This window comes from Urocitellus parryii, chromosome 11, assembly GCF_045843805.1.
Source record: "Urocitellus parryii isolate mUroPar1 chromosome 11, mUroPar1.hap1, whole genome shotgun sequence".
Classification (NCBI taxonomy): Eukaryota; Metazoa; Chordata; class Mammalia; order Rodentia; family Sciuridae; genus Urocitellus; species Urocitellus parryii.
In genome coordinates this window covers 1,122,699-1,136,812 of record NC_135541.1, presented here as the reverse complement: position 1 = coordinate 1,136,812, position 14,114 = coordinate 1,122,699, and the positions used below count along the sequence as shown (strand labels likewise).

General features: G+C 53.2%; 1 protein-coding gene across 2 annotated transcripts; it reads right to left on the bottom strand.

Moving 5' to 3' along the window:
• Window positions 1-43: 43 nt before the first annotated feature.
• On the bottom strand, window positions 44-13,134 carry Tnfrsf14 (TNF receptor superfamily member 14). 2 transcript variants are annotated; one of them, XM_026380510.2, is made up of 9 exons: window positions 13,035-13,134; window positions 12,543-12,703; window positions 5,912-6,020; window positions 5,323-5,448; window positions 4,700-4,855; window positions 4,060-4,150; window positions 3,306-3,460; window positions 1,996-2,027; window positions 44-1,796 (listed from the first exon to the last, which is right to left on the bottom strand). In XM_026380510.2, exons 2-9 carry the CDS (start codon window positions 12,609-12,611, stop codon window positions 1,683-1,685), a joined length of 852 nt encoding a protein of 283 aa, XP_026236295.1. In that variant the 5' UTR covers window positions 12,612-12,703; window positions 13,035-13,134; the 3' UTR covers window positions 44-1,682. The 2 variants fall into 2 exon arrangements, with proteins under 2 accessions (XP_026236295.1, XP_026236296.1); XM_026380511.2 differs by having other exon boundaries at window positions 3,306-3,454.
• Between the last annotated feature and the right edge of the window lie 980 nt (window positions 13,135-14,114).

The following is a 14,114-nucleotide window of genomic DNA, read 5'->3' as shown; positions in this document are numbered from 1 at the left end:
TGCTGCACAGGCAGAGGGGCCGGCCAAGTCGCAAGCTGCCGCAGTCTGGCTGCAGCAAAATAACCGAGGGGATGACGAGCAACTTGCGTACATTGATGCAGCAGGAGTGGGAGCCGTTTATTGTAGGACAGGAGGGGTCTCTATACATAACTAATTACACACAGCTTATCTTAATTAACATAAACTAGATACAGCAGTCAGCCAATCAGGAATCTCCACACTTAATGGTTCGCTGGCGTGACTTCACAAACCACTCCCTCTGCAAAATGCCAGGTGCCATCCCCGACTTGTTTACAGACCCTAACAGCAAGCAGAGCCAGAGACCTGCGTGGACCTCGGCTTACACCTCTCAGTGCACCCGCACACACACACCAGCACACCTGGCTCCTGGTCTGCACGCACACATCAGTATCTGCCGCACACGTGCAGGGGAGTGATCCTAGGTCTGTCCTCCTGACACCTGGAAGCTGGCTGGCCCGTCACTGTGGCTCCTGGGGTGGGTCTGACACTCCGTTCTTCAGGAAGCAACCAGGGCTCTTTGGAGGCGTGACCGATCCAGGACTGAGGCAGGGAAAGAGCAAGAAAAGCCGGAGCACCCTGCTGGGCCGGAACTTAGGGACCTTCTCACTGAGGGGTGGGGACGCAGCAAAGGAGTGCTTCAGATGGAGCCAGGGACTTGAACCCTGGGGGCAGAACTAGAGACTGTAGGCAAGGGGCAGGTGAGCAGTGTCAGTGCAGAGGGGAAGACACACCCTGCCATCCCTCCTGCTGAAGCCAGATTTAAAGTTAGGTAGTCCGTGTAGTTAGGTAAATCAAGTGAAATCTAAAATGGAGGCCATGCTGGGAATGACTCAGGGAAAACACACAATTCATGGAATGTTAATGAAGTCCTGGAAAGGCCCTAGGCCAAAGTCCACCTGGAAGAAGTATTAATGAATAGCCCCCAACAGATTTGGAGATAGCCCGTCCCAGAGAAGTGATAATCCCATCCCAAAAGGTGATAATTAGGTCCACCTGTGTCCCACCCCTCGGGCCCTCCAACCTACATTCCATCACCAAACCTATAAAAAGGGAAATACATTTGCCCCCCAACTGGATTCCACCTCTTGGGTCCCCTTCTTCCTCCGGGAGAAGTCTTTTCTGCTGTCCTTTAATAAACTTCTAATTTCTACTCTGGCCTGGCCTCAGCGTGCTTTTTTGGTGTGATTCTTCAACATCAGGGAAGCAAGGACTCGTCACCGGTCAACAGCGGTAACACTGCCACTCTCTGAGGGAAGAGCAGGAGGCTGGGACAGTGGCACTGTGCTGCCATGACGAGGTGCTGCTGCCACCACGTGCGGCAGGGGAGTCCGGTGGTCAGCGAGATGCACACAGTGGTGGGGTGATGCACACACCCTCCAAATGAGCAGCCTGAGGTTCGGGAGGGCTGGCTGGGAGGGCTGGAGCCAGAGGCAGCCTCGCTGTGTCCTCATGGTGCTGGGCCTCTGCAGGAAGCTGCGCCAGGGCTGCTGGGGGGGGGGCTCTGGACCCCCTTTGACGGATGGGGACCGCCGTGACATCCCTGAGTGCCCTGAGTCTTTCCTGCTCCTGCAGCTGGAGCTAGCCTGGGGCAGGTGCTGCACTCCTGCCAGGTAGGCGTCTGCTTCCGGTAGGTTGAGTCACCCGGTTCCCAGCCCTGTGGCTCATCGATGGGGGCCCATTGCCCTCAACACCGGTGCTGTCTCCTCCTCCGCCACCGTGGTGACTTTTGGAGCCTGGGTGACTGCAGACTCACCGGCTTCCTCCGCTACTTGCCGCTGCAAGGAATGAGGCAGGGTGAAGACCTGCCTTCAGGGCCCCACCCCCAGACTCCTGGTTCCCAGGGGCACCCAAGTCCATTCAAGGGATCAGCATGGCTGCAAGATAAGGACCCAGGGCCATTGACCAGCTGGGAGACCCCTCCCACCCTCCACCGGCCTAGAACGCCAGCCCCAGGGGTCGGGCGAGCCTTGATACCTGCAGCACAGCCATCTCGCTGGGCTCAGAGCCTGTAATACAAAGACACCGTCAGGAGGGGCCAGAGTCCCCCACCAGGGCCCACAGGCCCACAGAACGGGGTGGCAGCCAGATCTTGGGCCTCTTGCTCTGTGGCCTTTCCCCAGAGAATGACCTTTTCTGAGACAAGGTGAGATGGTCCAGGGACGTAGCTCCTTACCAGGCCTCATTCCCGGGGTCCAACAGAGGAAAAACAGGCCCTGGCCTGATGCCACGGCTTAGACGGGAGGTCGCCCCCAAAGCCCATAAGGGAGACCATTCAGGAGTGTTCGGAGGTGAGACGGGTTATGGAGGCTGATCAGAGCATCGGTTCAGGGGTAAGAGTCCACCGCAGGAGGGGTGGGCAGGGGTGCTGTTCCTGGTGAGCTTGGTTCTACTCCCTGGTTCCATGTCCAGAGCTGCTTCCCTCCCCCACACTTTCTGCCTTCATGTTCTGGCTCACTTTGGGCCCAGAGCTGTGGAGTCAGCCACCTGTGTTCTGAGACCTCTGAAACCATGAGCCCCAAATAAGCTCTTCTCCCTCAAAAATAGTTCTTGTGAGATCTTTGGGTCACAGCAGACTCTTGCCGACCGTGCCTGGCACACCCCAGGCCAAGGCTCGCTGCAGCCCCACCATCACCCAGACAGCAGGGACGGCACTTCACAGAGGAGGCCCCGTTCCCAGGAGCAGAGCCCCGGGGTTGGGCTGAGAAGGGGGACCGGCCACTCCTGGCCTGCCTCAGTGCCCTGCACCTGGGAGACCCAGGGGTGAGACACAGATGTCTGACCCGAAGCCCGAGCGTGTGGCCCACCTGGCCCCTTGGCTTTCTGTGGGGTGCCTGCTCCCCTGGACTGTGCCCAGGGCGGCACACTCTGCACTGAGCCTGGCACAGCCGAGGAGGAGAGCGGAACGCTGGCCAAGAGCTTGTGAGTAGGTGGATGACGCCTGGGCTGCCCAGTGGGGACACAACCTTGTCCTCGGTGGCCAACCACCGACCCCCAGCCCCAGGCTCTCCCTCCCCACAGGCCCCACAGGCGGATGGGGGCCAGGGCCCCTGCTCCAGTGGGCAGCAGGTAGGACCCTCGGGTCCCCCCAGGGAAGCCGCCTGACACCTGGGCCCTGGGCAAAGCAGGAAACCCAGCCCCCACCGCTAACGCTGCCTCGGAGAAGAGCCAAGAATCCCAGGGATGTCCTGGTGGCTGCCACCCAGGGCTTGTGGGGACACAGTTGTGGCGTCCCTGAGCAGCCCCTGCTGGGGCTCTGACCCTGCAGAAAGAGCCACACTGCTTACCAGACAGCCTTTTCCTCCTCACCACGGAGATGGCGATCACCACGGAGATGGCGGGGAGGACGGACACAAAGACATAGAACCACCGGGACAGGGAGCAGGAGACGTCCCTGCTGCTGGTCCCCCGCTCGGCTTCCACGGCAAAAGGTCCGCTGCACCTAGGGGACAGCAGTATGTGAGCCGAGGCCCTCAGACCCCAGGAGGGTGCTGCTCTGGGTGGCTCAGTGCAGCTCTGTGACCGCAGGCTTGTCCCACACTCCCAAGCCCTTTGGGGAAGATAGAGGGAGAGAGACCAGGGAGGGAGCCTGAGCTGGAAACCCTGGGGCAATCAGACCTCCACCACAGGGACCCCGCGGACCCAGTTCAGTCCTGGGGCCTGGGACTTGGCTCAGGAGCAGTGGGGTCCTCACTTTGAGAACTGCTCCTTCCAGAAGTGCAGGCAGCCCCCCGACCTGGACACCCGAGACCCAGGCCCACAGAGGTGGATGGTGAGCAGCAGCTCTGCTGGGGTGCTCCGGGCAGGACCCACCTGCACCTGCAGGAGCCAGATCAGCATGGCCGCAAGATAAGGACCCAACCATGCGGCTATTCCAAGGCCGCGTTCCAGGCTCACGTGGCCTGTTTGTGGGGTGCAGGCCCCTAGCTGCTCTGCTGGTGACAGAGGTTCCACCCAGTGTGGGACACGAGGCACTGCCTGTGGGGAGCTGGAGGAGCCCCTTCTCCCTAGGGCAAAGACGAGACCCCTGGGATCACCTACGTGGTCCAGGGAAGACATTGTTCCAGGGTCCCGTTGGGCGAGAAGGTCCCCAGTGAGCAGTTGGCACACACTGTGTCCTGGCTATCTGTACCTGGGGGTGGAGAGGGACGGGCAGAGGGGCCATGGGCTCCAGGCCAGGTGGAAACTGGGCTTCCCTGGGGCGGGGCCTGGGGTCTGTCTCTTCTGGGACTTCCACTTCCTGAAGGACTGGGTTATGGTGGGGACGGTGTCTGGAACTGTCCTGGACATCCAGAGGCAGGGAATCAGACCCCAGGGTCCCCTGGGCCTTCCTTCCATAGGTGATACGACACTGGGCGGAGCTGGGGGGTCACACTTCACACTCAGGGAGCATGGTGCCCTGACCATAGGCCACCCCATCCACCTGGGCTCCCGCCTGGTGTGTGAGAGAAGTGGGAGGACTCAGGGCCTGACCACGAGGTGAAGCCACCAGGGCCCACTCCCCCCTCCCTCCTTTCCTGCTGCCAGGACAGGGCTGGGAGGGTTGGGCCTGGTCTGGCCAAGATTTCTGTCCCTTTAAAGACCTCCAAGCTGGCCATGATGTCCAGGGCATCAGGGGCTCAGGCAGCAGGGTGGCTGGGAATGAAGGTGAGTCTGGGGTAGACGCCTCCGGCTGGCTCACCTCTCCTCTGTACCCTCTGGCCAGGTTGGCAGATGGTGTGGGGCAAGCACATGATACAGTGGTCCCTGTCCTCGGCCTCGCAGAAGTAGCCCTGGCGACAGCTGCACACCGTGTCCTGCATGCTGGAGCACTTCTGCCTGGTGTCCAAGCCCAAGGCTGGAACCCAAGAGAGCCTCTGAGAGCGAGGAAGCCGCCAGGGCCAAGGAGTGTCCCTTCCAACGGGAGGGTGGAACTGGACAGCTCCGGCGGGCTAGGGGCTCGGCCCCAGGCCCGGGGAGGGCTGGGGGTGGGGAGCACTCGGGGCCCCAACTCTGCCTCAGCCCAGAGAGCTGCCAGTATCTGAGGTGCTGGACACAGAGGGCCAAGGAGGAAGACAGACCACAGGGCGCATGGCTATGCAGATGGGACCCCAGGGATGAGGAGTTGGGGCCGGTGACCCTCCTCACTGATGGAGGCAGGCTGGCCTGTGGCTAGGTGGGGATTTGCCCCCGGCTGGTGGTGCCCTCATGGGGGGCCAGAGCCTGAGCTCAGGGAGGCCCAGGTGTGGCATGACTTGCAGGCAGCTCCTGCAGGGAGAACCCACGGAGGTGGGTGTGCTGGGGCAGCAGCTGCTCAGCTCCTACCTGGGTCACAGACTCGGCAAGGCAGACACTGGCTCAGGCCGTTGGGGTGGGCGGTGTAGGTCTCCGGGGGGCAGGGTATGCACACTGTGCCTGTCAGCTCACTGCAGGCTTGCTTCACATGGTAACCTGCAGCCCAGGGTGTCCACAGCTTCTCAGCCACAGCGGGCCGGGTGGGAGCCCACGTGGGAGCCCACCCCTCACACCCATCTGAGCCCCAAGCAGGTGTGACACCAACCATAAGGACCCTAGGACACTGCGTTGCTCCCCGGGGAACACGCTGACCCCAGCTCTTCCAAGGCTGGGCCTGCATTGGAGCAGGTTGGAAGTTCTGGCAGAACATGGGGCCTCCTGGGACACCTCACCTGGCTGTGGTCCTGTCCCCCGGTAAGCCTCAGCCTGCAGCCATCCAGGCCAGCTCTGTCCCCCAGGACCACACTTGGGGAGTAGAGCAGCGAGAATCCCACGGTTTGAGGAGCCAGGCTGCAGAGGACTGCCCCGACTGTCTCTGCCCCTGGGCCAGGGGTTTCATGCCACCCTGAGTGTGGCAGAGGACAGAGGCTCAGGGAGCTGGGCTCAGGGCTGCTCCTACCTGGGCTGCACTTGGGACAGCATTCGGTGCCCACAGGGTACTCCTCCTCTCTGCACAGGAACTGGGCAAGGGCACACGGCGGGGATCCCAGGAGGAGGAGACACAGGGCCTGCAGGAAGGGGACAGGCATTGGAGAGGAGCTGCCCCACTGCCATGCTGCCCCGTGGGCTCCACCAGGCTGTGCATGTCCTCGATGTCCCTCTGTGTGCTGAGGGCCATTGCCAAGCAGGAATGACGCATCGAAATTTCCTCTAAGCAACATGGGGTACGCTGATTATGTAGAGACATTAATGAACAAGGGCAAGTCTTGGCAGCTGCAGTACAACAGGCTTTAGATGCCAGGCCAAAAACATGCTACAATTGTGGACAAACAGGACATTTTAAAAGGAGTTGCCCCATAGGAGGAGGGTTTAACAAAACTAGAAATCAAAGGAATAGAATCCCGGGTATTTGCCCACGATGCCGTAGAGGGAGACTTTGGGCTAATGAATGCCGTTCTCAAACCACCATAGAGGGTACTCCCTTATCAAAAAACGGACAAGGATCAGGTTTTTACCCACGATATCGTGGAGAAAGGCATCAGGCTTCATTGCCAAAAAAAGGACTGGGGGGCCCAATGCTCCGGGGCCCACAACCACAAATTTACGGGGCAATGGAGAAACCCAGGAACCCCATCAGGGTGGTGCCCAGGACACATTGTCCATTAAATCCCTCATCAGACAAACCCGAGGGAGTGCAGGGTTGGACATCTGCGCCTCTGCCAGAGCAGTACTAACTCCAGAGATGGGAGTTCAAATCATTCCCACAGGAGTAAAAGGACCTCTTCCCCAGGGAACAGTAGGCTTATTATTAGGACGTAGTTCATCTACACTAAAAGGACTTATGATAAGTCCTGGGGTAATTGATCCCAATTATGTAGGTGAAACAAAAATTATAGCTAGTTCTCCAGGAGGTATATCAGTAATTTCACCAGGAGAGAGAATAGCACAGTTGTTAATAATACCCAGCCTACATGATAAATTCTCTAGTCGTAGTGTAGAAAGAGGTTCCAGGGAATTAGGCTCCACAGGTATAGATTGGGCTATGCTGTCTTTAAATTTAGATTCTCGCCCAATGCTAAAACTAAATATTCAAGGACATGAGTTTAATGGGCTACTGGACACAGGTGCTGACCTTAGCATCATATCTCTTCAAGAATGGCCAAAACATTGGCCATTACAACAAGCCACTCAAACGCTTCGAGGCCTAGGAGTGGCGACTAATCCCCATAGAAGTGCAATGGTATTAGATTGGAAGGATCCTGAAGGATGTGAAGGAACTATACAGCCATATGTATTGGATCATCTTCCGATTAATTTATGGGGACGAGATGTCCTAGATCAACTAGGTTTGACGTTAACAAATAACATCAATCCTAATGCGCCCACTACTAGGGCTAGACAAGGTTTTAGGAAAGAAAAAAGATTAGGAGAACAAGAACAAGGTATAGCAGCACCAATTCAAAGAGATCAAGGAAGAGACAGACATGGGTTGGATTTTCAGAAAGGGCCACTGAGACAATCAAAATTACTTGGAAATCAGAAAGACCAGTGTGGGTTCCTCAGTGGCCCCTGACTAAAGAAAAGATACAAGCAGCCCATGACCTGGTCAAACAACAATTAGTGGAAGGACATTTACAACCTTCCGTATCTCCCCATAATACTCCCATTTTTGTCATCAAAAAGAAATCTGGTAAATGGAGATTATTGCAAGATTTAAGAGCCATTAATAATGAGATGGTTATTATGGGACCTGCTCAATCAGGGATTCCCCAGTTGTCTGCTTTACCAAAAACTTGGCATGTTTTAGCTATATATATTAAAGATTGGTTTTTTTTTATTCCAATTCATCTCGAGGATAGTCCACGTTTTGCATTTACTATCCCTGCACTAAATCATGAAGGTCCTGATCAGAGATATGAATGGAAAGTACTCCCTCAAGGGATGGCTAACAGTCCAACTATGTGTCAAATCTATGTTAACGAAGCAATCCAGCCACTTAGAAATCAAAATCCTGAACTACAAATATTTCACTATATGGATGATGTATTATTAGCACATAAAGATAAAAGCATATTGCTGGAATGGTATGCCACACTTACAAACTTATTAAAAAATTATTATCTAGAGATAGGAATAGATAAAGTACAATTAAATTTTCCAATTAATTATTTAGGAGTTCTATTATCCTCAACCATGGTCCATCCACCTAAAATTCAAATACGAGTAGATCAACTCAAATCACTTAACGACTTTCAAAAGTTATTGGGAGACATAAATTGGATAAGGCCTTATCTAGGCATACCAACAGGAGAGTTGGGACCTTTATTTGATATTCTAAAAGGTCCATCAGATCCAAATTCACCCCGCATGTTAACGCCTGAAGCTAGAAAGGCATTAAAAATTATTGAAACATATATGGAAAATATGCATCTGGATAGAATTGATATAAGTTTGCCTTTATTATTTATTGTACTACCAACAAAAAATATTGCTGCAGGAGTATTTTGGCAGGAAGGTCCATTATTGTGGATACATTTATCTTATTCTCCTAACACTGTTCTTACTAGGTATCCTGAGGCTGTAGGACAATTAATACTCAAAGGAATAAGAGCAGCAAAGGGAGTGTTTGGAATTTCTCCCAATAAAATTATTACTCCATATACTATGGATCAAATTGATGAGTTAGCTAATGAGTTAAATACTTGGGCAATAATCATGTTTAAATCTAATGTTTCATTTGATAATCATTTACCATCTAATCCTTTGTTGTCTTTTTGGTCTAAGCATCCTGTAGTTTTTCCTAAAATGACAAGAAAAACCCCTATCATGAATGCTCCAAATGTATTCACTGATGGGTCTAATAGTGGTACAGCAGCAGTAGTTACCTCTGATCAAACTTTTACATTTTTAGTACCCAAACAATCAGCTCAAAAGGTAGAGCTTAATGCAGTTTTACAAGCTTTTGTGATGTTCAAAGATTCTGTATTTAATTTATTTTCTGATAGTCAGTATATAGTTAATGCTATAGTATCCCTTGAAGATGCTGGTAGGATTTCCCCTTCCTCTACTGTTTTCTCTTTATTTTCCACTATACAAAGTCTAATCTGGGACAGAAAAGATCCATTCTTTATAGGACATATTAGGGCACATACAGGATTGCCTGGAGCCCTTAGTTTGGGCAATGATTTAGCAGATAAAACTACACATGACATACATATTTTCTCCACAATAGAAGAAGCTATAAATTTTCATAAAAGGTTCCATGTCAATGCTAATACTTTACAAAAGCGTTTTAAAATAACTAAGGAACAAGCCAGACATATAATAAAACAATGTCAAAATTGTGTGAACTTTTTACCACAAGTTAATCTTGGAGTCAATCCTAGAGGACTGATACCTAACCATATTTGGCAGATGGACATCACACACTTGCCAGAATTTGGAAAATTAAAATATTTACATGTTACAGTTGATACTTCTTCCGGATTTTTGATGGGCTCCCTTCATGCCAGAGAAAAAACTAAAGATATTATAGCTCATTGCTTACAAAATTTTGCCACTGTGGGTGTTCCAAAACAGTTAAAATCAGATAATGGTCCTGGTTATACCTCTACCTCTTTTAAACAATTTTGCTCATCTTTTGGCATTACTCATATAATAGGAATCCCATACAATCCACAGGGACAAGGCATAGTTGAAAGAGCTCATCAAACTATTAAAACGTACTTATTAAAGCAAAAAGAGGGAATTGGAAAGGGGTATATATCCCCCAAAGATAAACTTAAAATAACCCTTTTTACTCTAAACTTTCTAAATTTGGATTCGTCAGGACTTAGTGCTGCAGAAAGACATATGTATCCAAAAAATGTACATAAGCCTAAGGTACTTTGGAAAGATATTCTAACAGGACAATGGAAAGGTCCTGACCCAGTGATTGTCTGGAGTCGGGGCTCTGTCTGTGTTTTTCCACAGGGAGAACAGCAGCCAATTTGGATTCCAGAGAGATTAACTAAAGCAATTTCTACAGAAAAAGAAGATGATTTGACTGAAATCCATAACAGCTGATATCCAGAGCTCCAGCTTGGCTATTCTTACATCTGCAACAGTGATTAACCAGGGTGCTTTTTTCAACATCTATTTTATTATTGCATTTTTCCCACATCATAAAGTTCTATTTTATTTTTGAGCTCATACAAACCTAGGTTAATGTTTTTCTGATCAGTTTTATTTTTTGACTGTGGAGTTTTTAAACATTGCAATGGAGATTTCACCTAGGTAAAGCTACAAGGCCTTTATTGTCTTATGTGTGCACTGTTTTGTGTTGTATGTCTGTATGTGTGTATGTCCATATTTCTTATATGAGGAGTGCTCATGAAAAAATGGATCCGAATTATTATTTTTTTATTCATGTGATTTAAATGGTTTAATTTAAATTAGGTAAACAGCTGTTAAGGATTGTTTTTAAAGGTGGTTAACAGATCTGTTTCTTTACTAATTTAAATTAGGTAAACAGCTGTTAAGGATTGTTTTTAAAGGAGGTTAACAGATCTGTTTGTTTACTTTCACCTTTCCTTTTCATTATATTTAATAATTCTGTTCAGGATAATGTCTCTTTAGCATCATTGCCAGAATTTCCATCTCCATCCCAGTGCCGGTGAAGACTAAGATAAAACCAAACTACAGCTTCTATGATAGCTGTCACAGTAAACTGTATAAACTGATGCATCAATGAATATAACTCAACAAGTAATGCTCAATCAAGGACTCGATTTACTTTGGGCGGAAATGGACATATTGATAGCTTCCTCCGATTTGAACTGCTTGCAGAACTTGCCTGGACTATATATCAGTTGTATGCATTGTGAACTATTGTCTGGTGCAGCGAATTGTGGTAGTGCTGGCATATCTTTGCTGATGGTGTCACCAGTGATGCAATTTTTCCAAAGGAGCCGTCAATTGGCTTGGTGTCGTGGCATTTCTGTATCCTCCTCCCTTCTACTAGTGATGGTCTAAAATTTGGGGGCCAACAGAGGTGAGGCAAAGAACCTCACCCCCCCACTGGCACCAAGGCTACATTTGGGGGCCAACAGAGGTGAGGCAAGAACCTCACCCTCCCACTGGTGCATAGGCCTATCCACAAGTATGGCTGTATGCTGGACCGGTAGTCAGTGACGGGTTTGATCCAATTGCAGTGGTATCAACCTAAGACAGGAGGCTGACGCCTAGAGGTCAGCTCTCCCATGACGGGTAAGAACCATATGTTGAATTGGACAACCTACCAGGCCCGGTCCTTAAGCCACATTGCTTGTGTTTAATTAATCAGAAGGGGGGAGATGCTGAAGGCCATTGCCAAGTAGGAATGACGCATCAAAATTTCCTTGCCAGCATACCCCGTGTTGCTTAGAGGAAGGACTCGTGGAAATGGACTTGTCTTGGACATTCGCTGTGACATTGCATGTGTGTTTGAGAAAGGTGACCCTGCTCAAGGACAAGGGTGGATCCAGGTTTAGGGTGTATCCTGCAGGTTTTAGGAAGTATCCCCGCTCCTTGGGTTTAGGGCGTTCCCGGTTTAAGACAATCTGGGTTTAGGGCAGTTCCAGGTTTAAGGTTATTCCTGTTGGGAATAGGGCGTATCCTGCTGAGTTCCCGTTGAGTTCTGGTGGAATTCAGAAAGTATTTGGGACGTGAATTGTGCGGCAGAACTTGGATTTCCCCAGAACGTGTTTGTAGAGGGCCGGTGTGAGTTCGGGAATAAAGAATTGCTGTTTGAATCTACAAAGCTGTGAGTGGCTCGTGATCTTGTGCCCAGCCAGATTGCGGCATCTGTGGAGTGGGGAAACAGCACCCCAGGGCTGGGTGGTCCTGGTAGGGCTCAGGGAATGACCTTGAGAGACCCTCACAGCCTCAAGTGGAGTGGAACTAAACACTCTTCCAGCCTCCATTCCCCTGCCTGACAATGTGGGACCCCAAGAGCCCCATACCTCCCTAAGGAGCCACCAGTCCCACTGGACAGACACCCTGCCAGCCTCCCTGCTGGGCTGGGCTAGACCTGCTGTCCGTGGGGAGGTCACACCCTGGGGTGGGCAGACAGGCTGGTCAGGGCCCGGGAGAGGGTGACCCTGCTAGGACCTTGGGCTTACCCATCGGGGCAGGCAGGAAAGCCACCCTGACAGGAAGCCAGTTCCCGCCCAGCCTTGGACTCTATCTGCCCAGCCAGTCCTCGCCCAGCCCTTGGACTCTATCTATCTGCCCTGAACACACGTGGTGCTTATCAGCAGAAGAGCTGTGGGGGAGATCGGCTCCACTTGCTCCAGGGCCCACACAAAGACACGGCGCACTCGGTTGCCAAGAGCCGCGGGAAGTACCCATCCCCTTGGGGCTCACCCCTGCCCCCAACCCCAGGACAAGGGCAGTGCCCAGAGACCTGGGTCAGCTCCAGGAAGCTGAACATCTGGGACACAAAGGCCCATATGAGCTGGGGACCCAGACATGGCCAAGTGCAGAGGCCAGGGGAGGGGACACAGCTGGGGGTGACTCTGGGGCAGAAGGGGTTGGAAGGCATGGGGACAGAGAAGAGCTCGGGGACTCACCAGTTTCAGGGCATTGGCTGTCAGCTCCTGGCTCCACCAGGGAAGCCGCCAGCCTGGCAGAGGCTGCATGTCCCTGGTCAGGGCTCCTCAGGCCCCGGAGCCCCACCCGCAGGACTAGGCTCAGGGCCAGGACTCGCGGCCTTCCTCATAACCCCCAGCATCTGAAAGAGAAAGAGAAACTGACGCCGTCGAGTGCAAGCTCCAGTCCCCGCCAGAGCCCTCTGCCCACTGTGCCCTGACACAGGAGTGACTGGTTGGAGGGGCCAGGGTAGCTGGAGAGGACCAAGCTGAGGTCCCACTAAGCTCAGGGTGGGCCTGCAGGAGGCAAAGCAGAGGGCGTGGACACTGCTAGGAAGGAGCCGGCAGGCAGCCCATGGGACAGGAGCCTCAGAGCCACTGAAACAGCTCAGGGGTGCCCAGAAAGTCCTCTCCTGCCCCGTGCCCAGCCCCCTCCGGGTGTCCTCCGGAAGCGCCCCCCCAGAGAGCGCCTACCTTTCCAGGCCCACCGTAGCTCCCAGCGACTTGCGGTGACAGTGACCGGAGCTTGAGGATTTCCTGCTGCCAGCCTAGTGCCGTGAGTGTGCTCCCTCCAACAGGCCACTCCCCCCACAGGCTCCTCCCCACACTTCCTGCCTGCTCCTTCCCAGCACAGGGCTGGAAGGGGTGACTGTCCATCAGCACCTGGGAGCAGGGTCCAGCCTGACCCCCTTGCCATCCTGGAGCGGGCCCCTGGGAGGCAAGCAGACTGGGCAGTGTGGAGCACGACAGAGCCTTGCTCAGGACTCCCGTGTGGAAACTCCACCGGACCCTGACCTCCTCCCGCTGGGCTGCCTCCCCCACTGCCAGCCTCCCAGCGAGGGGCTCATGAGAGGCAGCCCAGCAACCCCTCAAGGTCCCTCACCCCAACACATTCATGCCTCCCTGACGGGCCCTAGCACCCCTCTGCTGACCTCATGAGGTCAGTCAAAGGTGGCTCTCCATCTAACCAGACCAGAGGCCACTCAATGAGCCAGTCTGCAGGACCCTCGGCCCTGGGCTGACCTGGAGCCCTTCCAGGTCCTGAGTGGTCCAAGGTCCTTCTCCAGGGTCCAGCCCCAGGCCCTTCTGTCCCCAGAGGCACTATCTCCCACATACCCCTTTGTGCCTCCAGTCTGCAGGAGGACATTCCATAAGTGCCTAGGCATAGAGAGTTGAAGCAGAGCCCTGGGGACCGGGACACTGCACTAGGAGGCTCCCAGCACCACTGGCTGTGGGCACTGGGGTCCCAAGGAGGACTTTCCCCTAGCAGAGGACACACTGGCTGGCAGGGCCACAGCCACCAGTGTCCCCATGGTCACTACCTAACTGCACATGGCGGGTGAGGAAAGCCGGGCCTGGGGAGGGACAGGCTGGCAGGGTGGGTGGAGCAGAGCAGACCGAGGGGCAAAGCTCTCCAACTGCCTCGAGGCTGAGTGGGGGCAGACAGGAGCAGGGTGAGGCACCCCAGCTCCCACACCCACCTCACAGCTGGGCCTGGGCTCTGCCACAGCACATGGGGGGGTTTCCAGTGAAGGGGAAGGGGCACCCCCTGCT